The sequence below is a fragment of the Lineus longissimus genome, chromosome 1 (assembly GCF_910592395.1).
Source record: "Lineus longissimus chromosome 1, tnLinLong1.2, whole genome shotgun sequence".
In the NCBI taxonomy this organism is placed as follows: domain Eukaryota; kingdom Metazoa; phylum Nemertea; class Pilidiophora; order Heteronemertea; family Lineidae; genus Lineus; species Lineus longissimus.
Window position 1 is genome coordinate 6671529 of NC_088308.1, and position 25042 is coordinate 6696570.

At 40.1% G+C, this 25042-nt stretch overlaps 2 protein-coding genes across 6 annotated transcripts in view; both read right to left on the reverse strand.

Annotated features, from left to right (window-relative positions):
- Positions 1-13833, reverse strand: LOC135487132 (transmembrane protein 114-like). Its single transcript, XM_064770535.1, has 4 exons — positions 13551-13833; positions 5486-5566; positions 2516-2653; positions 1-2207 (listed from the first exon to the last, which is right to left on the reverse strand). Exons 1-4 carry the CDS (start codon positions 13789-13791, stop codon positions 1954-1956), a joined length of 714 nt encoding a protein of 237 aa, XP_064626605.1. The 5' UTR covers positions 13792-13833; the 3' UTR covers positions 1-1953.
- A 4235-nt stretch (positions 13834-18068) lies between these two features.
- Positions 18069-25042, reverse strand: part of LOC135487135 (RYamide receptor-like) — a 91617-nt gene continuing 84643 nt past the window's right edge. For all 5 annotated transcript variants that reach the window (XM_064770579.1, XM_064770560.1, XM_064770569.1 and 2 more), the window contains 2 exons: positions 22861-24894; positions 18069-20111 (listed from right to left, as the gene is read on the reverse strand). In XM_064770579.1, the coding sequence (XP_064626649.1) occupies positions 19584-20111; positions 22861-23616 (1284 nt within the window). In that variant the 5' untranslated portion in view covers positions 23617-24894 and the 3' untranslated portion in view covers positions 18069-19583. The remainder of the gene's footprint in view (positions 20112-22860; positions 24895-25042) is intronic.

Here is a 25042-nt window from a genome sequence, read left to right on the forward strand (position 1 = left end):
AAAAGAAATGAAAATGTATTTATTCATAGAAATTCGATAACAATTGTAATATACATTGAGAGTAAAGTGTGCAAAAGCATAATGTAAAGCGAGTGCTGCAAATGTGTGTCAGTGAGAAACGCATATAAAAAAGGGAAAAGATGACATGCATGTAAATTGAAAAAAACAACAACGCATATTTGTCTTATGCCAAACTACATGTAAAAGGGATAAAACCGTACCGTGTTAAATCATTTACAGCTTGACCATAGCCATTTCACGAATAATCTTACAGAGCGTGTACTGTCTCGTGAATCACCACGAATATAAACAAATATATAGATACAAGTTAGATTTGATTTAAAGTAAACGCACATGTATTTCTGATTTTGGCTAAATAAGGCGCACCAATGATTTACGTGTTGTATACTTTTGACACATTTCCACTTGGCAAATTATTCAAAAACGTTTCCAAGTCATCCAACTGAAAATATCCTTTTTTGTATTATTTTTTTCTCCCCGAAACTATCGTAGAAATAAAGCAAAAACTGGCCCTTGGTGCACCCTCCTCACCAAAATTGCCTGAAATAGAAACCAGAATCCGCAAAATTTGACGATTTGCAGTTTACTTTGACACAGTTTCAGTGCTCAAGAGTTGGTCAGGATACCCAGCACATATTGATTATAAAGCAATTTTTAAACATAATGACACGACATTTTATACTAATTAGCACCAGGATTATCATCAGTAACATGACACGCATAGTTTTAAATGTTATAATAAGATACCAATAACATACAACAGCAAGGCACTGACGTTAGACTACAAAAATACACACTAATCGAAACTACAAAACAGCCCAAAACACTTTAACACTGAATGAAGACCTGGATTAACTAATTGCGTTTTTCTGCTGTGAAACCCTTATCCCCAAAAAAACGCACGGCCACAGCGGTATTAGTACAGTTTGTTGGAATCATCACGGACGCCAACAGCATCAGGTACCCACTGTGCTCGGGCGTAGTTTTCTTGCGGCGGCGACCTCAGCCAAAATATTATATTTCGCAAATATTGGAAGCAACGGAACATGTTCAAAAGACCTCAGTCAGCAACAAGACTTACACCCAATTGGTTACATTGTGGTAATTTGTAAAAGCGCTCATTTGAATCTTCCACGAGTAGTTGATCTTTCCTTGAGATGGCGATTAACTCGATCGGTACCTCTCTCCCGAGGTTAAGCTGTGCTGCCATCTTTGAAATAGCGACGAATCGAACATTTAGTAACGTTTCAGGGGAGCTGTGCGGACTCATCGTTTCTTAGCACAGGACGAACTTAGTCTGGAAGTCATCATGCATACCGTGTTCTCTGTGGATCAGAGCAAAAAAAGAGTAAACAACAACCTAATCTGACCTGCTCATGACGTTGCAACACCAACTTTGCCCTGATTGTAGCTCGTTCATGGTAATTTTATCCTTGGCTGAGTTGGAGCTTATAGAGCAAGTCCTAGTTTAAACCTGGCACTTGTGACCAGACCTGTAGTTTTGAATATCAAACCCGGTGTAACGACCGTTTCCGTTTCTCAGTGTTCCCCTGATTATTTGGGAACGCTAAAAGATAACTTGACTAGTCTTCTGTCTTTTCCCCCTATTGAAAAGCAATTGTATCTCTAACCGTCTATTCTGTTGGAACACTGAAATATGGGAAACAACCACAAATGTTGCACCTGGTTCGATAGGTGGCAGGGATGTTACACCTGGCTAGGTGGCAGGGGCGTAACTCCACTTCAGCGCCTCCAGCTAAAATGGCGTGCATCTGCGTTATCTTGAATCCTGACTTGATATTCAAACCTGATATCATGACTAGACTTCCGGCAGGCGCTTGATAATTTGATATCGATGCTCTGACTGCGGCATCTTGCATCCTGGATGCCATAAATTTTACTTATTCATTATTTTAAAAAGATTATCTCGGATCACACCCGGCCAAGCTGCAGGGGTTGATTGGCTTCCGCGACTTCTTCTTCAACGCCGTGTTCCGACTTCTTTTTTCTTCCATATGCCAGAAAGACCACGCCAGCTGCTAAGTAAGCTATGAACGCTAACCAGGCAAAGACAAATGAAAACCCGTAGGTAAGGTTTGATCCTTTTGGTATTCTTGAAGGAAGTTTAGCAGCAGCATAAGTCATTGACGACATCAGTACTTCTATGCATACAAGGACACAGAGAGCTGTAAAATAAAAAAGAGGTTATATTTTATTAAAACCATTTATGATACAGGAGTAGTAGGTCCTACATGATTTTAAAAGTGATCCTGGCAAGTCTGAAGTGGAGCCCGTTTCGATTGAAAACAGGAAAGGCATCTGACTTGTCGGACTATCAATCTTGAAGCCCTGCTTTATCCATTAGTTTCAATTCCTTTATCGTGCTTCAAAGTGCTTTGAGAGTGTGAATGCGCTTACAGTAGGAAAGTGTATGATTGGATGTGCTTTGTTAAATGGGACGACAGTAAAATGGATTTGAGTCTATTCTACTTACCAGACATAAAAAAGATGAACGATGTTAATCGTTTAAACATATAACGTACTTCCCGCATGCTATAGAAGGCAAAGAAGATTCCCATTACCATCAATACCAGTCCTATAATGGCAAAGGCAGAGCAGGTCCTTCGGTAATCTAGAAAGAAGATTTTTTTTGAGAGGTATTATCACGCCAGTGATGCTGATACGGGAGCTGCGAGCCGACAAGCAACAACATGTATTTTTATCATAAATATTTGTTTGGGCGAACTATTAAAGGTTACGAAACGTGGCTACTAACAAATGTTGCTTTTAACACCTGGAAATACCCAAGTTCACTTAACGTTAGGTGTTTCGTTTCAATTTTCCAAGAATGTGATTATGAAAATTGGCTATTCTGCAACGCTTATTACTAAGTATTAGATAAGTTAACCTTCACCGGCGTTTAACCATTTACATCAGTACTAAACGTGTTATCAGAATCATACTGATGACCAGTCTATCAAGTTATCTTCTGATATGTCTATTCTAACGGCAAACCCCGGTAAGCTATAAACACACCGGTGTTGTACATTGACTACATAAGACTTTGTACAGGAAAGCACAACTTTGCTAGCAACATCATGGCAATCTGGGTTAGTGGACAGATGAACACAGTATATATAGCAAAACTTCACACTCTAGGAGGTAAAAAAGCGACTCCGAAAGATCGAATTTAGTGATTTTGTCGTATGTCAAATTTTGATACGTTTAATTAACCAACGCTCGACTCTATTTTTTCCAGACTTCTGGTAAAAGTGGGGTATTGGCTCCACCAGTCCGAAATCTCTCAATTCATGCCTCTGCTCGGCCTGGGGTTTAACCCGGGTCTGGACCCTGAGTTATGGAGAGATTTACGGCCTGGACGCCAGTTACGTGTGGACTAGTTAAATAAAAAATGATCGAAACTTAAAGGCCATAACTCCAGGTATTTTGCCATTTTCTGCTGTGAGACGATTTCAAAAGTGTACCTAACACTTTATACAATACAGAAAACCCAATGCAATTAGCTCCATCCATTTTGAAGATATAGCCATTTATGTGTTTGACAACTTGATTACCTAATCAGGCTAGCAACTGGCTTGTTAGAGCCAGGCGGCGGGTTCAGCAAAAGTTGTGATGTAGATCAGGCTATTGCCCTACTTGGGAGGACAAATATCAATGAATGCTCTTAAAATTGATAGATGAAGTCTGTTAGTCTGTATTTCTAATTCTAACCTTCGATATACCCTATAATAAGGTAAGGTAATACAGACAAATTTATACCATTATAGTAAGAAATCAAACATCAGTCTGATCTATGTCAGTAAACTTGCCGCCTGACTTTACTTAGAAACCTAACCAAGGCTGTTACATAACATGTAAACAAAACAGTTAATCTTGCTTTATCTCTGGACTGGGTGCTTCAATTTTGATCAAACTTGATTTAATGCGGAGCTTTAAGTCTACTCTTTGAGGATCTGTACATGTCATGCAATCATAAAAGCAGGAGTTATGGCCTTTAATGAATAAAACGGTTTTAGAACCACTAGGGATCTAAACAGCTATAAGAGCCCACGTTTTCATCATTTGATACATTTTCACAACCAATATAGAACACCACATGCAGACTGCCTCCGAGATCTATATGTACAACATGCACGAACAGAAGGACTCCAATCAAGTAATTCCTACTCTATAGTTTTTTTGCACTTACCGAATCGATGAAAACACCATTATTATATGATAGAAATGTTTTTCAAATGAAGGATTGATTAGATTGAGTGAATACTTAAGCTGGTTAAGCCGACAGTATCAGCCAGCGCTCAGGAATAAGGATAAAAATGGTGATCGTTTTTCATTCTTTCCACCTTAAGAACGTGATGAGGGATGGCGATTTGAAGAGAAAAAGGTTCTGCAACGCAATGTGCGAAAACCACTGCTTGAGGTTTTTGGTGCCACATCAATGCGATCGTTGAAGGCATCATGTCGCCTGCCAGCCCACCTCTTTGGCAGGGTTATTTCTGAATTCAGATAATGAAGAAATGAATAACTGCTTATAAAATGACCAAAGCGGACATGCTTTATGTCATTAGAAAACATAATCAGAAGTGCAACCGAAAATATGATAATGAAACAATAATTTTAACCTGTACCTGCAAATTTGGTGATTTAACTTGGAATATAGAAAGAAAGACAACATGATACGGGTTGGATGATAGACTAACCATATTTCATGAGGTCTGATTTGTCCGGAACATCTGATCATAAGCTCTTCATCGTCATAGTTAGTTACCGCGTTCAAGTTTCAAGTAACCATGACGGCTCATCGGACATTAAACGATCGACGCAAAAAGAATCTAGCTACACTTTTCAGGCCTCAGTCCACCGCAGAAGGGCGTATATACGGGCGTCGATGAAAGGACATCCACGTATCAAAGCACATCCATGGCATAACTGAGCTGACGCAAACATCGACATGTTTTGCACTAATCTTTTTTTTTTACCATGATATCGCATTTTTGAAAGTCCTTTTTATCAGGCACTGTTGATAGCCTGAACATTTTATGTACGAGTGCAATGCACCTGCCTGGTGAAAAAAGACAAGTGGATGCACATCAACGCTCAAAACTACATGTATTTTTGCATTCTTAGCATCATGATACTGATGTCATCTCGTGGAAAAAGATGTTGTGTTGGCGCTACTTCCATCTGCTTTAATCGTTAGCAGTAATGTTAGCGTCCGAACGCTTATATTGTAATCAAATGAAATTTACTGAAGGAGATAACGCTGTCATTTGTATCTAACGCTGACTGAGCAACTGGTCCAAGTTCTCTGGACCACATTTAATAGGCCTACGCATGCGTCATTTTGCGGTGGACCATTACCTGCTTATTGCACAATAGAAAACGAGTTAGCAAGAAGAAACAAATGCTAGCAACGTGCACTAACCTAGTATACCTCTCCTACCTAGATATCCAGAGTCAACTTCCGGATGATTGCTCAGGTTGTGGTTGGTGGGAAACATGTCCAGAGACTCGCAGTACCGAACTGAAACGAAGACAAATACATTAATCTTTATGATTTGATCGTATGTTTCGTTGATCTTTAACCAATTGTATCTAGAGTTTAACTAAGCGGCAGATATACCTTTGAGTGGATGGCTCAGTATGATAGTGAAATTAAATCAACCACGCGACATATTATCCTCCGGTAAATATGAAACCTAGACTGCATGAATATTGAACCTAGCTACTATGCGCCACACAAAAGATGACATATACATGTAGATTTTATTTTGACTAGATTCCATAATATCAAAATAAAATTTTCAAGCTTGACCAAATACGGCTGAGATCAAAATGTTTTTGGTTTCCACTTTGTCCGGTTTCCTGGTTTACGTATTGTGTCAAGTATTAGGTCAAACAAACCGGACACAAGATATTTTGATATGAGCCACGTGTGGCAGAAGTCTGTTATATTTTTTTGAGTTCAAGTTCAATTAAAGTAAGTAATCGTTTTCGTGTCACCTTATATCATGGTTGTTAAGGCGTTGGTGATGCGTGGAATTTTTATCGATTGCAGAGAAGAAAAATAGACTTTCGCTTTTCAGATATAATGTTAATAGTCGCCTGCAGCGAGGTTGTCATGTATCCGTGCGATGACTGGGACAGCCGATTTCTTTCATTCTCAAGGTTTATGACGCACCTTCAGTGAATCTTAGACTGGCGATAGATCGCCGAGTTGCAAAGTTGCATATACGATTGCAATAGTGTGTGCAATGAAATCCATTTCACAGCGCTGTTACGCTATATGCATGGCTTCATAGAGCGGCTATAATATGCATTATATGCGATTGCAAACAGTTTTGATGACAAGGCGGAAACAATGATTTTAGCAACATGTATGAGATGTCGTTTTTTTAAAGGCAATGTGCATTAGTTTAGAATTTATAATTTGAAACTGCATTCAACACCTTTTTTATTACCTGCAAGTAAATACATATTGAAAGCAAATGTCAAGTTGGCTATTTCGATATACACCGGGTGAATATTGATGGGTCAATTTTCATACCGTTGGCGTGCCTTGTACATATTTGAATTTTGGCAATTTTATTTCTAATTTTTGGCCAGACAATAACAATCTACACGAATGACAAGTGCATTTAAAGTCTGGATGCAAAGTCGGCCGGTGCAGAAGTAGAAATGTCCCCCTGTAAAAGTGTCCGGTCCTATTCTATTCTGACGGTTTTATAAAAGCCATGGCCGTCAATAGCTCAGATTCTAAAGTGCAAAATAGACTCCTTTGTTCCCTGGACATTCTATCCAGGGACATTTCAAATATCTATACCAGGTCGATGCACGGATTCTGATGCATCACGTAAAGGAAAGTAATTTCCAGCTCGGGAGGCAGGCAAGAAGTGCGTTATGTTACATTCGTACATATAGGCTATCCATTAGTGCTAAAAGGATACTTTTTGCTATAGAAATGATCAAGGCTGACGTGACTATAATGATGGATTATCCTTCTGATGTCAGTAGCAACTATATGATGAGAAAAAAGTGCCCTTGAGATACATGTATGTCTTTAGGAAATGTGTTTTCCTTCTTCTGTTGGGTCGCAGCAGGCGACACAAATGTTTATAGACATGTATACATTGTACACACAATGATCTCTAGTCTACGTCGGATTTACTTTGCTTGGCTCCACAGTAATGTGACAAGATATTTAAGAGGATATCTTATTCAAAATTTATTAATCACATCCACTAGAACCAAGATCCTGCGTGTCGATAGAATTCGAAAACGTATACCATTTTACAAGTATGCGAAAACTCAAAGGCTTTCTTTGCTGCGTGCAACGTGGCAAAACTTGATTATTCCTTCAATATAATAAAGCACCCTGCAAACGAGTGATTTATAATCGCACGCGACAAAAACTCCTCGTTGGTGTCGTATTACCAAGTTCACCCGCAAACCAGTGACCTTTTGCTGCACATGGCAGTTACATGTATAATCGCAAGTCGCAATGATGTTTGCGCGACGCTTGAACGGAAGCGACGAGACAAATGTTGCTCGAAGGTACATGTAGAAGTCATTCTTTGCCATTACATGTTACCATGGGAATTTGTCATTATCTTACAGGGCATTATGGCTTTCCTCAATCAACAATTGTATAAGCTTCATAAAGGATTTCAGAACCTCGCCTCACAATCTTATTTTCTTCTCAGTCAGGCCTATAATTATGATATTTACAGGCGGTGATTAGATGCATTACAACAAACGCAAACTCCCGAACTGACAATTATCATTATTTTCGTGCTGAGGTGTGGCCTTATTATGACTTCGGCCGAGTGGAATTATGACTAGTTCTTTCTGGGAGTAGAAATTGAAATACTGGTCGTCATTACTGCAATGATTTCGAATAAGTCTCTCTGGGAGACCATTATACTAAGTCACTAATGATAAATCGATTGCAATAACGGATACTAAGGCTACCATTCTCGGGAACAAGGGGCGACGCAGGTGTGGCATTTCCGCAGTGACCTCTCAAGGGATTTTGATCGCCCCGGCAAAGCTATTTTTAGTATAATGGAAAGTGTCACTGCCCGCAACAGATCAAAACGAACCGCGCCGTACTAATACCTCGAGCAGTTTCCAAATCACATAACCTTCCCAATCATGATGGCGTATCCGTGCGGCTTTGGTAGATTCTGATATCAATATCATATCTGATATTAGAATTTTCAAACACGTGTTTCATTTTCAGGCTATATAGCGAATACCGATGCTTTATCAACAGTTGTATCAGGTTGACATGAAAACCGTGCTATTCGGGTGATGACGGCGATCGACTGCCTCAGATGATGCATAACCCCTGAAGTAAAAGTGGAAAACAATTCCCAGCGACCTGCGCCGTATTGCCATGAATGCATGACGATTGAGACGAGAGAGCGGCATGCTGCAATGGCTACGTCGCAGCGGAGGTATCAGCAAGAAAACTTCTACGCCCGCTCGGTGAAACACAAACTTGAATGTAGCCTTCACTTCTGCTAATTAAACAGATACCATTACAAATACGTTCTCAGTTAACAAGTATGGTTGCTTGAACTCGGAACCGAGATCTAAAATGCCAGTTACTACCAGCTCGGATGAACGTTATATACCTGAAGTACATTCTTGGTATCTTTAGAGTCGATGGAACATCCGCTATAAATGTTCTTACACTACAGCTGCCGTGAAATAAAAGTTTGTGGGCAAACACAATATGCAACCCGTCGATGTTCTCCCGTAAAATAGAAAAACCCTAAAAAGTTTTTGAGATTCTGAGAAACCTCAATGCATTTTTCATTCTGCTTATTTATGATATATTTTTGAAACAACTGTCAAAATGCTGGAAGAGTTCGTTGAAAATTCATATATGCATCGTAGATATACGTTAAAATGGGAATGTTGATTACCAAGCGATAGAGTATTTTAGAGTTGCATGTATATTCGTTTGAATAATGATTAGAGAGCTGAGCAGACGACTGAAACGTTATCATATTAGCTCCATACAACCTTTTAAAAGTCATTTACTGGCGTTTCAGTTATTCTAGCATATTATATCTTTAGCCTCATGTTTCACCGTGCATGTTTCGACCTCCTGAAGATTGAGATTTTGCCTGATAAGGCTAAAAATCTTTTACCAGGTTCTTAAAGTTGAAGGTTTAAGTATTTCATAACTATGAAACGAATTTGCAACATGTCAATCTTAACAGGCTCTCACGATTCAGCTGAAATCAAACTGTTCTTTTCTTTTGTTGCTCGCTTCTTTCCAACTAACACGGTTCTGAAGAAAGGCATTGTATATCAATAATGCACAGGCACCTGCGCAGCAACGACATCGCCAACCCAAGAATGCAAATCAATATTACAAAACGATGCCGCGGAGGCAGTGATGCACCTGCCTCTGGCTGGAGCATTCGAGCAAGGGAGAATCTCGAAAAAGGGTTGTCACCTAAAACGACGATGTCTTCGTTCTCCTCCCCCTCTATTGAATGTTAAGAAAAAGCTGTATTCTTGGATTCATTCATCTACATTGTATTTCCATCGGTTTCTACAGGTTAATAGACGGAGAAGTCATCAGAAGAGCAGGAACAGCAGGTCTGGTCACCCATAAGAAGCTGCCAATGATGAGCATGATATCGGGGAAGCACTGTTAAACTTTTTTTTAAATTATGGGGACCGTTCTTGCAAAAATACGATGATGCCTCAATAGAGCGGTTTCGAAATTTCATCGAGTTACGAATTACGAATTGTTATCTATCCTAGAAAGTGACGACACGATAATCGTTTCTTTCTGAGCTGATTAACGCCTGTTACTCTTAGAAGGGTCCCTTGAAATGCATCTGAAATAGATTTGTGTTTGTTGAAAGCGCATGATTTATGAACAATCGAATTACAAAGATGAGGCTCCCTACTGTAAAGAAGTTCAGTTAAGTGGAGCATCCAGAGATACCTACAGGCCCACCTGAAGATCACTTTTAAACTCTTGCTGTTCAGGGTCAATTCTGCTATTCTAAAGGTAACAGAAGGTGCAGTAAAGCCACCAGTTGAATAGGTGAACATATACAATATAGCATCAATATCATATTCACTTAGTTATCTCCTTCGCCATTTTTCAAATGCTTCTTGTCGTTCGGCTTTAGCATGGGAACGTTCAGAAACATATTGTACTGCTGTTTTACAAAGCATCTCGTTATCTTTGTACAGGTTATCTGACCTTGCATTGTGGCAAGAAATGTATTTTAGCATTGGCTTGTCAGATGAGGCAGAAAATAAACGTTTGAGCCTATGCAGCGCGTTCTTTTGAGTACCATTGTTACCGTCTGCTCGTTTCTATACGTGTAGAGTCAACATCAGATATTTGTTCCACGCATAATGCTCCTGATGCAATCTATCTCGAAAACCCTCTTTCCGGACAGGCAACCCCCGTTAGGGAATTTGTTCTATTGCCTTAACACCTCTACGGGGAATTTATCAAACCATAGCAATTAATGATAAAGTAACATGTGATAGAATGATTGTATGTAGAAAATAAATCAGTTCCTCACTGATGAAACATTATGAAATTATCACGAAAATTATCGATTTGGGCTTCCTCGCATCAGGTGGGAAGTTATGAATTCTCCTTCGGCATGTTTACAATTGAAACACTTTGAAAATCGCTTAGTGACCATGGCTACTAAAAGAGACAAGTCGGTCACCTTTGAGCGGATGGAGCTGGCACCAGCGTGATTAGGGCGACGATGAACTGAGTACGTTGATCAATGGGCACTTACCTACAACGTTATAACCGTTTTAGCGGCCAGTACAGTCATGGTATGGAAAACCAACAAGTAGTAGGCTATAAAATGTAAGTTCTTATATAGCGCGTTGTACTGTAGGCAAGCCTACACCAGTCTCAAAAAGCGTGAAAGATTTATTTCCCAACCAGAAACTTTACTGTGGTAATCGATAATCAAAGAACGCTCTTTCACTTTGCCACCGGGCTTTCAAGTACAGATACAAGATAAAATGGTGCGATCATAGCACTAAACCAACTACAGCCCTACAGTGTAGAAAACAGTTGGCAACACATTTATACATGTCTAATAGGCTATAACTGTGCCGGGACTATAAGTTTACCAACCTCCCTTACGCCGCCTCTGGCGCTAGCAATCTTAGCTAGTTAAGGCAATCTTCAGATAGATAACAAAGTGCAACAGAAGTACCTCCTCGAACTTATCGGACATGTCAGAATGAGGAGATAATCTCCCTGTCTCCCAGGTTTTTGTATCGACTCATACCACGCCAGTGGAAGCACGCCGGGGTCAGAGCCTTGCTTGATGGCAATTTTTACAGAGCGCTTTTTCGCTAACCAGGGCCTGAACCAAACTTTACAACAATTGCCACTATTGGTCTTCACAGAGGCACCTACCAAAAAGGCGGTAGACGTACCGCCTCTAAAGAATGCGAACATGCCATATAAATATACTATTTGTAGGAGTTGCATCATCAACCAACACGCAGAGCCTAACCGTTCCTCCGATTTCTCTATAGTGTTATCATCCGCTGCCAGTAAGAATATATAGTAACCGTTGCTTCTTTCGCATATCCTTTTGCAACCTGTGACTTTAACGAGCTTCATTATAAACATTTATAAACGTCGATGAGATAAACGCCATTAAAAGTACGGCAAGCCAGTTACTGGTAAGAAATAGACTTCTAAACGGTTTATGTGTATCACAAATTGTACGTGTATATAGTTTCTTTCGTCCGGATTATGACTACGCTATGTTATAACTGAATTACCTGGGTAAAAGCTAGGGCAGATAGATAGATCTACATAGTTAGCATGACCCCCGCAAAATTTACCTATAGACATGATGTAGTGTTTTCTATAGGAAAGATCTTCTGGTGATATGCAATAACAATTACTTGAGAAGATACATTCCCCACAGACATAACTTAATTTTCCCTAGCACTGGGGGCCCAATCACTATCACCTTCTCCTTACCGGCTCTGAAGAGAGGGGTGTTACGAAAGGAAATCAGTCAAGAAATGGTGATAGAAATGGAGATCTTTGAACAGCCCTGCCAGTATCCTTTGGCGGGATGCATTTAACTTCAGATTCATCTGCCTTAATGTTCTGGTGGGTGAATTGCATCGTGTCGCGTCAACTGGCCATGCGAGTTGTCGTTTGATAGTTTGGCCAGATTGATTGAAAGAAAGCTATAAGTACTTACCAAGTAGTCCAATAAGGAATTTGCCCAACACGAATTTTTATTCTGGTATGTAAGATGTTTCAAGCAACATTTTAACCCCTTGGAACAAAAAAGCCAAAACAAAACTTTAATCAATGTCATTGGGAGTACCATTGGGGTGGATAGCTTCAAGTTCCCCAGGTTCCACGTTCCGGGATCTGATGTCCCTGACCTGTCTGGTTCAGTCTGAAAAACCTTTTCAGCATACTTTTTATACATTTAGATCTCTAACCCAAACCAACTGTCATGCTTTTAACCAATCAAACTTGATGATAGATGAGAGTGTAGCCTCTGTATGTAACCAAGGCCCAACATCCCCTTTCAACAGCTGCAGATATTTCTTTAAAAAAACACAGATTTCTGTTATCTTGTGGGAACATGGAATCCATGGGACAGAGGAAAAATTCTGTAATGACTTGATTTGTATTACCCTATCATGTCACGGTAACATCATAACCTTACATAAAAGAATTAAGTAGCTGGCGTTGACAAATATCACTAAACAATAGACGCAATAACAAGGCTAAGTGACATCCACTGGTAATTCAGAATATCGACAAACAATTATTGGCAATTATTTGTTCAGTAATTAGCGCTGACATCACTGGTGATTTTCATCGATCACGGTGTATAGCATGCCTCCGGTCTGAGGCACACAATGAGTTGTATGGAATTTCGCAGTCATGCTTTTTCCTGCAGGATTCTCAGGCTTTTTCCTGCAGGTTTCTGGCATGCAATTGGTTATGGCTTTCCTGGTATGTTTGCAGTATCTTTCTTTTGTCGACAGATATGTTTGCAACTACAGGTGTTTGCGATATCTAGTAAACAAACCTTTGTGGGGTTTTCCTTTCATTTATGATTGTATTGGTCGATGTACATATGCGAAGGTGACACTTGATACAATAAACTGACCTTGGCGTGGTACTACTATACCTTTGCTGATAGCAATGGTAATGCCATACAATGGTTTATTCCATACAATGTATCGATGATACCACAGAGATGAAAGTTTCGTACACAGTCATGTATTTTATTGTAATTCAACAACGGGTACAACAAACTCATATAAACATTAATCGGATCATGCAAGATGATACATAATGCCAATATATCTACCACTGCATTATCTACACAATGTACAACGCTAAAAATTATAGGTAGTTCACATGAACCGTCATAGCTATTATAGTATTTATGTCAAAAATGTCAAGCAATAAATGCGAACATCCTTTGATGTGGTATGCTTACGTATTTTGCCGCCGGATTCCGTCAGATTCTTAACCTCCGTCCGACATAATCGCCATAGACCTGAATTAGCACCGATGAGATATTGTTTGGTAACATTCCTGTAGAAGCCGCTGGGTACCTTTAACACCATCCAATAGTCCGTAGCAACAGAAATTAACATTAACAAAAAAGCGAACCCGGAAGCCCCAGCTGCTCCTGAGAGCACCCGTTTCTCCATCACTTTCCCCGAAATCGCCATCATTGCATCGACTGCCTCTGTTGCAGTGTCGTCTGCTGTTGCTATATTGTTGCTCAAATGCGCATGTGCGCCAATTGATGTGTTATTGTTGAAGTCGAAGATGCGTGTTAATGCAAAAGTAAAAGCAAATTCTATTACCTGTAGTATAAAAGACCTACATGTATACCTTGACCTGCTCATCTATGCCATTATATAAATTCTGTAGATAGGCATCGAGATATTAAGCAAATATAATTCGGACAATGATTTCTCAGAGGCAGTGCTTCGCTAACATAATCATGGGGGCACCTCCGCTACAGATGTTTTACTCATGACGATCCGGTGCATGTGACAAGCCTTAGTCCGCGGTATCTTATTACATATCCCTATTTCCACCACAATCTTTAATTCTGCAAAAGAAAATTATAATTTTAAATAATTTTGTAAGCTGATTATAAACAAAAAAGACAGAATAATTCGTGTTTAATAGGCACTTCAGAGCTGGGCACAGTATACCAAGGCGATAGTTATGAATTTAGTAATTTAGTAATTTAGTATTTAATTTAGTATTTGATAGTGTTTTTTTTACCGCGGGTCGCAACTTTTCGAACCGCCGCTCCTCATCAGATCGTTCTCATTTTGTGAATGATGATCATAATAAGTCACATTTCAGGAGACCTTTTTTAACAGTTGCCTCACTGTGTTAAGGTGGTCATTTTGTTTTGTGTAGTTGGTCAAAGTGTACGTAGACGAGCTAAATCATTATTCACGAGAGAACGATATTAGGAGCAGTTCAAAACGTTCGAGAAAATCACAAAGATCAATCCTGATAAAGCCTGCATTAAATAGCTTTTGGGCGGCACGAAGTTTGAGTATCATCACAGTGTCACGTGTTCAACATTGACGAATGAGAACGGGTGGCTAACCTCCTGTCTTAGGTCAGTCCAAATAGCAATCACGAAACGGGCGGTCGTGAAGTCTCAACGGCCGTAACGTCGGAATACTAGTACCCAATCGCCAAATTTTGGCCGCTTTACCGCAAGAGGTGCTCTTCTGGCAAGAGGCGAATTACTTACTTTATTTTCTTCGGGTTACTGAAGGTAAATCCTTTCCCTTGGTATATGCAGCGAGCCGAGCTCATTGATTGCTTTTATGGAATCGTTCCGCCATCTATCTTGCCGCTATTCAGCTGAGATATCAAGCAGTACGTTGGCTTCTTCAGGATCTCAATGCTTTTGTGAGAACAAGAAATGATGGGTTAGGCCAGCTTCGAACAGATGGCGATGGCTACAATCACGATAATGACGTGACTTCATGGTGATACCCAGCTAGGAAAAAGTGTGAAGGCGCTTTCACTTTTTTTCACCAACCGATAGCCGTCGATACTTCCAGTTTTGATAGGTGACAGTTGAATTACAATCATACCATTTCTTACAGAGGGCATTTCAAAAAGCTGTTGAGATATTAGTCGTCGGTTCAGCGCTGATCTATATTTTCATTGATGAACATTTGCTTATTTAATAAGGGGTTTCTTCATTGATCGATAATGCATGACACTATGCATCACCCGAGTGAACGACTCCAATTTCAATTCGAAACGATTTCCTTCCTCTCTCCATTGAATATGAGTGGAAGTATGTTGGTGGGTATTCTATCACTAGTACGATTGATTGGAAGAATCGACCGCTCAGCGTTCACATGCAGGTGTCTCCGAGTAGCCATTTGCAGATCCTACCTCATTTCCGGTTGAGGGTCATGTGACCTTTAGATTCCGGAGAGCAAAGTGGCTTGGAAAGGTCACGCTCATAGAACATGGATAAGTACAAATACTATATCCACTTCAAGAGAGAAAACGTTTTAGCTATTTCAGCTGTTCTTCTTAAGTAGAGAGAAAAAAGCCCAACAGTTGAACACAGTGAACTTCAAAGTCGAGATTGGGACTCTTAAACACCCACTCTTCCATAATTAGACAAGCATTCCCATTTAAGAACTGATTTAAACCGAAAAACTGTTACATTTCCTAGCCATTTCAAGCTTTTTTGCATGCATTGCCAACCACTCCCGAAATGAGGTACATTTATTGTTTTCACTAAGTACAGAAAGTGGTTTATTGTATGTATGCTTTTGAGACTGTAAATATCCTTTGAGTAAGAATCTGGAGGCCAGTGCGTATCGATATCAGTAATGCATTACTGACGCAAAGATTCTTCGCGTCTATTTGAGCCATTTTTCTCATTGAAATATTTTTTTCTCACCATTTATATTAGACTGTGAAGCGCCCCAATGGTAAACGAAATTATATATTGCGACCTTAGTGTTTATGTTGACACGGTTTTCGAGTCTCTTAAACTCAAATCATCAAACTTATTGGTGATTGTAAGCGTCCAATGGTCAAACATATAGTGAAATTCTAATTACGCATTCAGCGCAACTGACCAGTCTTTGTCGCTGTCTATTAGTGATGAACAGTCAAGGTTGTCATTAAAAAAGTCGTAGAAAACAGTGTAGATGAGGTCGTTTGGTATTATTCGATGGCGATGAACGGGAATTCCCAAAAGGCGTAATCAGTGCCCTAATGTCTTTTGCGTAAAAACTAGGCAAAGGACTTTGTATTCCCGACGCGATTCGCTGTAACGCGCCTCTCACTAATTGGCAAATGCATTTGCGCAAATGACAAGAATCAGTTTCTTCGCACTGGCACGTGGGTGACGAGCAGTTGATCACACCGTCAAATAGCGAGGGGCATATTGCGATGAGGATTTTTCTTCGTTTGTATGCAGTGCGGTTCCTCCCATTGTGCGCACCACAATTTCACCATGTTGTTACTTTTTTCTTTTATTTGCAGAGAACTAATCGTCACGATTTTAAATGCAGCACAGAATTCTCCAGAGACACAATTAGTAGGTTAATGTTTGTTGCGGTAAAACTTGCTGAGCAAACACGACGTCAGGTTGACATAGCTTCGGCATTTCCTGTTCAGTTAGAAAGGTCGATGCGTTATAAAATCTAAAGATCGTTTTGCATGTCGTGTAGAATGAATAACACGACCTATTGTTTGCACATAGAGTTGTAGTCGATTACAAACCTTGAAGCAATGGTAACCCTTGTCACATGGGTAAGGTTACGGCGATGTCTACGACAAGAGTTAAGCCTAAAGTTGAGTTTGCACCGAAGTCGCGTCGTCACATGTCACTATTTATGCCTGAACATAAATATATTCGATTTGTTCATCATTGGGTTTGAGCTTGGGACATGACTCAGGAAACGTGACATCTACGTCAACTTAGCCTAAGCGGCATTTCGTCAGCATGCTCAGATAATCATTTAGTGTAAAGTTGTCTAAGTTATCAAGTATTGCTGATGCGACAAACAACAGAATTCACATTAGGTATAATTGTAATATTGAAAATCGTGACAATGGTTCTGATTACTCATGCTTTTGAGAATAAATGCCCTTTGGCATGACACTATGACCTTAAATGTAAGCCTTGGATACTTTTGTCTCAAATCCCCTCCAGCTTCTCAAGGCGCACATCAGCCTTGGGCAATTTCCCGTTTGTCATTATTTATTTATTGGACATGATAGAGAAAAATGCAAATCGAGAACGGCTGGCATGTATAAAAACTAGAAAAGGTAATCCTTGAACCAGATATCCAATGTTTCTCACCCTAACATAAAAAAGTGGTGTGTACATTTTGTTGCACCTCAAGGTACAGCGTGGAGAGTTCGTGTGATGTTTCGGAGCTTGTCCCCTCACGGTGTCCTCTCGCAGTGCCTTTCTTTGGAGATATATCTGTCTCTAACCAACAAAGGAAAATTAAGAGGGTCACATGGATCGACATCAACGTATGTACGCATTACACTGTCATTAACCTATGTAGGTACGATATTAAAAGTTAAATGTCATCAGTGGAAAACGTTGTTCCAATTTTATAGGCACTCTTCCAAAATTTCTCCTAGGAACCTTCCATAAGTCGTCTGTCTTGAGTGATCTACGTGTGAAGGAAATGGTTGGATTATGGAGCTATAGTACAAATGTAGTAAAAATGTATTACATATTTAATGAAGACACTAGGCACATACACTAGTTCTTTCTATGGGTGCAGCTATCATGTACAATTACATGTAGGCTGATTGCTACTCCGCTAACAAGAGTGAGTCGACGACCCGTACATCTACCTGGTGCAGGCTATTTTCATCTACCGTGTGGATCTCCTGGGGGCAGTAATTTTACAACCTTGAGACAAAGACGAAAAAGAACAACATATTCAAAATGTTAGATTTATTTTGTATAGTACAATCATATATGTTATGATTTTAATTACAAACTGGCATTTCGACGCACTAGTCCTACATTTTAACCCGTATAATGCCCAAGGCAACATACATTATTTTTTAGCTTGCTTAAAGATGCAGTGAATAAAGCCCGCAGAAGAAGTAGAGGTATCAGATTGCACACTTCGGTGTTAGGTAGGACTAACATGTTACGACCACTGACATTAGGAAGTGAACTAACCAACCGGAAGCATCCATCTTCTTGAAAGTTAGACGTCTTCGCTGGTATATGGACATGTTGTCCGTATGGTAGAAGATCGTAACTCCCCAAGAAGCTGTTGAACTGGCGCCCGGAACAAGTTGGTGGCAAGAGGAGAAGGGGAAAGAAACGTGTCAGGTGTAGCGAGAAGATGCTGCCGCTGGTCTTGGTGAAGACTTGATAGAAGCTGCCAGTGACAGAAGGCAATGGCGAAGGTCCCTCGCTCTTAAGATGGCTTCTACCATCATGTCGCATTTAAGCAAGTAAGAACGGTGACTCTATGATCAAGGTTTGTTTATGAGAATTACATTAATTTATGTACATGAGATAAAAAGGGACATGTACGAGTAGACATGAGTGCACATTGTACATGCATGCATACATAATTACATACTGCTTTAGAATGATGTATCTCATACTAAGAAACTTATTCAATAGGGGCCAGTCATGGTGAGTGTTATTGCCGAGACCAAAAAATATGCTATAAATGTAAGATAATGAATTTAGCAGTAAAGAAATCGTCCCTTTTTGATAGCAAAATTGTTCCACATCAAAATCATCGTGTTGAAGCTCTAATTTAGCTGCAATGAAATGAGCTGTTGACAATAATTGTTTTACGCAGATTCTTAATTTTGGGCTTTTACAAAATGCTAGTTATAATTTCTAAACTGGCTATTTACTAGAATTTAGGAATAGGTCTGGCAAAAAGGTTAAATGAAAACAAAATCCAATGTACAAAAGGTACGTACTCTGACTTTAAATATCTGCACCTGAAATAGTGAGTTAAGGACCTGAACCATAACTGCTGCATAACAAGCTGTACCAAATGTCTACTGCTGATTCTAACTCGTTCTTGATGGGTTTAATGAAATATTGGGTATGTAACCGAAACAAAAACCATTGTGAAACTGTGAAGAAAAATACTGAGTAGCACTTTCCGCCAAGGTTTTCTTAAACAGCCTATAAATATTGTTACTGGCGAATGACCATTGAAATAGCCACCTACTAAACGTAAAGTTACATTAAAGGGGTTCATCTGTTTGGTACTTCTGACCGTGGTTCGAGGCGACCGTCAACGCCATCTGGCGCCAGAATCTACCCTGGTAAATGTATCTATACGCATATTTTTGAAACTATCGTATATTGCATAATGTAAATTTGGCATACACGAGTTTTAACTGTCAGGTATGCTTTGTAAGATTCTGGTACCTCTGGTGACGGCAAGGTGAACCATTTCAAGCCACGTCACGACCAAGAGTCCCTGTGAGGATGCGGAATTGATTAGTCGTAATACTCATGAAGATTTTCAGTACTTATGTTAGTTACGATTTCACTCGGCCCAGGTCTGCCAAGAACCGTATATTGTCTTCTAGAAGCTGTCACAACTGTATCCTTCGGTTTATATGTACACACATGATGGGTATGAATAGATGGCTGGTTCGGCGATTTGCCGTTAGAGTCCACTGCCGTCTCGGCAGTAAGGCTATTCCGTCGTGCATCACTGTATGTCGGCTGCTGAGAATTGAAATTGAACGCCATGCTCATTTTCAACGCGTCATATTTAACGCAAGGAAAGCACCGCAACGCTTTCCTAAAACCGTTCCTAAATTTCTCGTTCATCCAACAATATATGATAGGATTATAACAGCTGTTACTCATGGATAGCCACAAGCAGAACACCCAGATGGTCGGCATACCCGGAAGGTTATAGATGGCGTTGTCTGTCGCGTCCCCGAGGATGGTGATAAGGTGAATTGGGAGCCAGCAGAGTGCGTAGATGACCACCACCGTTATCATCATCTTGACCATCTGAAACGAGAATATTTGAAATAACAGATTTTACAGATGCGTTTATGTGACTGACATGTCAGTAAGGGCCTTATTTCACTCGGGCGTTTTCCGAGGGTTCGCTACTGCGGCATAGCTCCATAAATTATTTGGTCAGTCATAAATCGACATCGAAGACGTTTGAGGAGACTCTTAAAATGTATTTGTAAAAACAAAATAGTTATTTCTACAATTTGATTTAAGAAGTGCACACCACCAAGCTATTCAGACATCACGTCGGTCACAAATTCTATTGACGTGATCAGAGTAGTGAGCCCCCGCGAGCAGATAGCTACGGATGTGCATTACCGGTGGCAGCATGCCCACGGGCAAAATGATAAGACATAATGTCGCAGTTCTATAAATATGCTTTATAGTTTCCCCGACATGTTGAATCGGTCAGGCTGAAACGAATCGCGAACACTATGCTCAAAAGGGCCAATTTACATCTCCTTCAAACGGTTTTCTTAAAAATGCGTCTTTATACATGTTGTTCGAATCTTCATATTCAGTACATGTGGAATATAGAGTTTTTTCAAGGAAATGGTCATGACAAACTTTGAGGCCTTTCACAAGCTAAAAAACCTTTAGGAATTTTTCATTTCTCCGAGAGCCTCGAGAAGGTGCACGTTTGTGGTGCTGAAAAGCCAAAACAATTGTAAGAGTTCTACCTTGTCCATATTCGCGTCGTGCTTTTTTTACTTCTGTATGATATAATAACATCCGTTTGGCATTTCGCTCTGTGCACTTGCATTTTTTCTCAATCGTACTTAAAATAATATTTCTCTGCTCTAAACATGATACCCTTGATGCAGACACAGAGAAGGTCATTATACTCGAGTCGATATTGTTGATGCGATAGTCATTTATTATGACCTAAGATCAGAATGAACGTTAATAACAGGGATTACACCGCATTAACGTCCGATGAAATACTACGTGATTGATTAATTAATTTCAACAGTATAGAATGGTATAACTATTTTTTCGATTTTTTGGGCATTTTAGCACCGGACTTTTACGGTAAACTCTTAGTCCGTTATTTTCGAAAATGAAAAAAGTGCCTTGACCCCTTCAAAATGTTTTGACAAAAAATGCCGGCGAATAACTGGTAAATGAATTTGAGTCACAACGGTCGTACTCATTGTTCAAGAGGACGTTGGTGAGTTCGAATCCAACCTCAGTGCAGCACATTGTCGTTTTTTAAGGCGCAGCAAGAGAAGGATGCGTTGAACCACCACCTTTAGTGGGAAAGCGGTAAAATTAATCAATCTATGAAATTAATCAATCCCTGAACATTTTTAATCCCTATAGCTGAAATACATCATTAGAAGTGACCGTAGGCTTCCAACGTGTTTTGGAAAAGCCCCCCCCCCCCCTTCCCATCTGCAAATCCTAGCTACGCCTTAGTCTTGTGACAATCCAATATTTTTATATAACGACGGCATTTCATAACCGGATACCGATTCGTCTCGATGGCGTATTCGTCTTCATCAGCGCCAAGTTTAATGACGCCAAGATTGTCATCACCTGCACTATAGCAGTACTGAACATGTTCAGGTGAATCTGCAGATGGCTGGACCAATAATGACAAAGGCATTTTAAAGCCGACTATCAATTTTAGAAAAGTTTCTATGGGGCATTTAAAAGTCGCGGACAAGACTAGTATCATGCCTAAATGTGAAAATCTGATCCAGGATCACAGCTTCCTCTGACGAGGTTCCTTAATGCCGATCTACCGGCTTCTCCTATAATCCATCCTTCAAGGGAGAGACCTAAGGATTGATATTCCCCGCCCGCGGTAAGTCGGCATATACGTTCCCTCAATATGCATGGGCTTGGCGAACAAATATTGACACCGAAGACGAAGGTGCTGAATTGACATTATTTTAGACCGAAGGGATGGACTTAGTACCACAATGCACAGTGACTACGTGACGCTACATCTTGCTTTACTAAAAACCTTAGCACGAAGCCAGACTGACTAGAACCACATTCTTGCAGTTGCTTTGTGCCTGCCAGACAGCTTTTGCCTTAATGGAAAATAAACCACTGGTTCCACCGGCAAGTTTGTTCAGACAACTGCATACGACATGAAACAAAAACATTTCAAAATAATATCAGATCTGGCTTAAGGCCTAGTCTTTCAATTTCAAAAGAATCCGCGTCGTTTAAAGAGGCGACCAAAAGCCAAAACGAATGACGGCGTTTCAGACCGAGAGAATCAATTATGAAATGTCAAATTAGATACCGCCTGGGGTAGCAGAAGACTCAACAAAGCTGTATTTGGACACCGCACCGTGCTTTTTGCTCTAGTTGCTGTTGGCCTCAGGGCGGCAGATCTTGGTTTTGCAGTCTCACCGTGTCCAACTTCAAGATATCAGTCAGAGCCATGCCATATCTCAGTGTTACTGTCTACCAAGGGGACACACGACACTTGGCGACCATCGATGTTGGATACTTGTACCATTTGATGGCATGTGTAAAGAACTGATTCCACCAGTGTTTTTTTATGTGGACGCAGCCGCGGCAAAAGCATACGTGGCTCCTATACTGAATTACCAAATACTCGTTTGAGCGAAGGGAAGTTTTGCCGAACGTTCTAGTTGGATCTGACACATCATTATATTTGCCTGATTTTTCTCTTTATTACCACTGATTTTCAGTAGTGAGAGACTTCGCGCTTGATTGCGTATGTGTTTGAAAACACAGAATGAAAAAACATACTTACTCGTCTTTTACTGGAAGCTATTCGTTGATCCCGCTTTGCCTCTGCCTCTCCTGGCGGCCGCTTACCCCAGACTATAATCCCTATCCACGTATATGTGAATACCAGCACAGATAATGGAAGAAAATATTGTAACACCAGAATAGCTATGCTATAACGTAGTCTCTGCTCTTCGTCGGGCCAAGCTTCTTTGCACCAATAAAGTGTTGGGTCGTGTTCGAAACGTTCTAGTCTAGACACTATAGCTACTGGCAGTGATATCCCTAAGGCAACAAGCCATATTAATATGATTGTTACGACCAACTGTTTCATAGTCATTCGTTGCCTCAGGGGCCTTGTGACTGCTATCAAACGATCAAGGCTTATTGCTACTAGGGTCAGCGAGCTAAGGAAAACGCTAACCGTTTGGGCATACGTCATTATAGGGCACATCGCTGTACCGAATGGCCAATGAGCCAGCACTATGTTAGATATAAAAGAAAAGGGTATACAAAGCACCGCCATGATGATATCGCTTATGGCCAGATTTAGTAGAAATAAATTTGTTATCGTTTTCATGTGTCTGCTAGAGGTAATGATGTAACACACTATACCATTTCCTCCTACTGCTAACACTATGATTAGGGTATAGAGCACCGAGAAGGTAGCCTGAACGGAGATAGGAGGCGCAATGTCCCCACCACCGCCGCTCATGTTGCTAAATCCAGTCTGGTTCTGGGCGATCAGCAGTGACGTATTTTGCATATTTCCATCCGCCATTTTGAAAGATTTGATAATCCTCAGATTCTTACATATCCCTCGATACAAGAAACGAAAACAAATGTCGTAATCCTAGCGGTACTCATCTTGAAAATCTCCTCATCAATTTCGTTATTCCAGAAATCTGTTTTGTTGGGATACAGACATTGTGAACCTTGTACAGTTCTTTCAAATATCTTTCCTTCTCATTTCCTTTGAATAGAAACAACTATCCACTGACTAAGCTTCACTCCTAACGACTATCAAATGTTTAATCAAAATCACTGCAAGCAAGAAAGTTCGCCATGAAAAATGCACAACAGCTAAACCGTCATAAAAGCAACACTTTACCCCAACTAACTGTATTCCCCAGTTGGTGCTTACAGTAATTGCTTATCAAAAGACATCTTGCATACCGCCAAGGGGTTATTGTCTTATTATCTTGAAAATGCAGCAAGTTGTGCCACAGAATTGGCTTTTGTCTCCCCAGAGGTAATTAAAATCCGCCGGGCACCATCACAAATATTAGCATGATATTCATTTCACTTTAGCAATCGTAAGTATTATCAATTTTCTATAAGGTTACTTTGTACATCCTCGCCGTTTCCGAAACGTCGATATAATAATGATATTATTGCCAAGTAACAGAGTTACTCTCTATCGTTCCTTTTTAATCGCATCCAACCCGTCTATTCCTGCCTTTGGTGTATAATTGTTGATAACTTTATAATATCTTTGATATCAGATATTTCAATACGTCGAATTTGTGACCTAGATTTTCGAAACGGATGATAATCAATTTGGCTACTAGTATTCATAATTCACATATCCAGATAATCTCATTCGACACACGTTAATCCAATGGATAGAGTCGAATGAGATTGCATGGCGACTTTTTAATTTGTCAATACAGGCCACTCATACAATACCTATTCTTCGACTGGCTCTGAGTGTCTGACTCGAGTTATCAACAGCTGTACAACACCAGTAATTTGCTCCCTTCAAGCCGTCGAAAAACTCCGTTTGAGTCGAGCTGCTTTTTTATATTTGATCAAGCACTTCGAGCCATCCAAGAGGCATCCCTTGATTCAATAACATTTTTTCTACTCCATTTGTCACGTCGAATATTATCCATGTTTATAATCGCGATGATACCTGGTCTCTGTCGTTAAACCAAACATGACAAACTCGCATTCTTTCTTCTATATGGCAAAGGCTGACGAACTGTAGAGACGTTCTTTTCAAAGATCTGATTGATATGTCTAGTCGGCGTAATACGCGGATGAATTGACGTCACATCTGAAAATCATAAAATTTATTGATCATCATGAAGACTTTTTCTACATGTTAATCTTTTTTTAGCTACCGCATCCGTCTGTACATGTACGTTGAGCTAAATTTCGCGAGGCAGCTGGCAGTTGTGATGGCTGTATCGGACTTCATAAAA

Bases quoted from the DNA above. Each gene is read 5' to 3' on its own strand.
- LOC135487132 (XM_064770535.1), bottom strand. From the start codon at position 13,791: ATGATGGCGATTTCGGGGAAAGTGATGGAGAAACGGGTGCTCTCAGGA. The intron at 5,567-13,550 runs GTAAGCATACCA...TCTTCGTTTCAG, and splicing joins GGAATCCGGCGGCAAAATAC to TTCGGTACTGCGAGTCTCTG. The intron at 2,654-5,485 runs GTAGGAGAGGTA...TCTTCTTTCTAG, and splicing joins AGTTGACTCTGGATATCTAG to ATTACCGAAGGACCTGCTCT.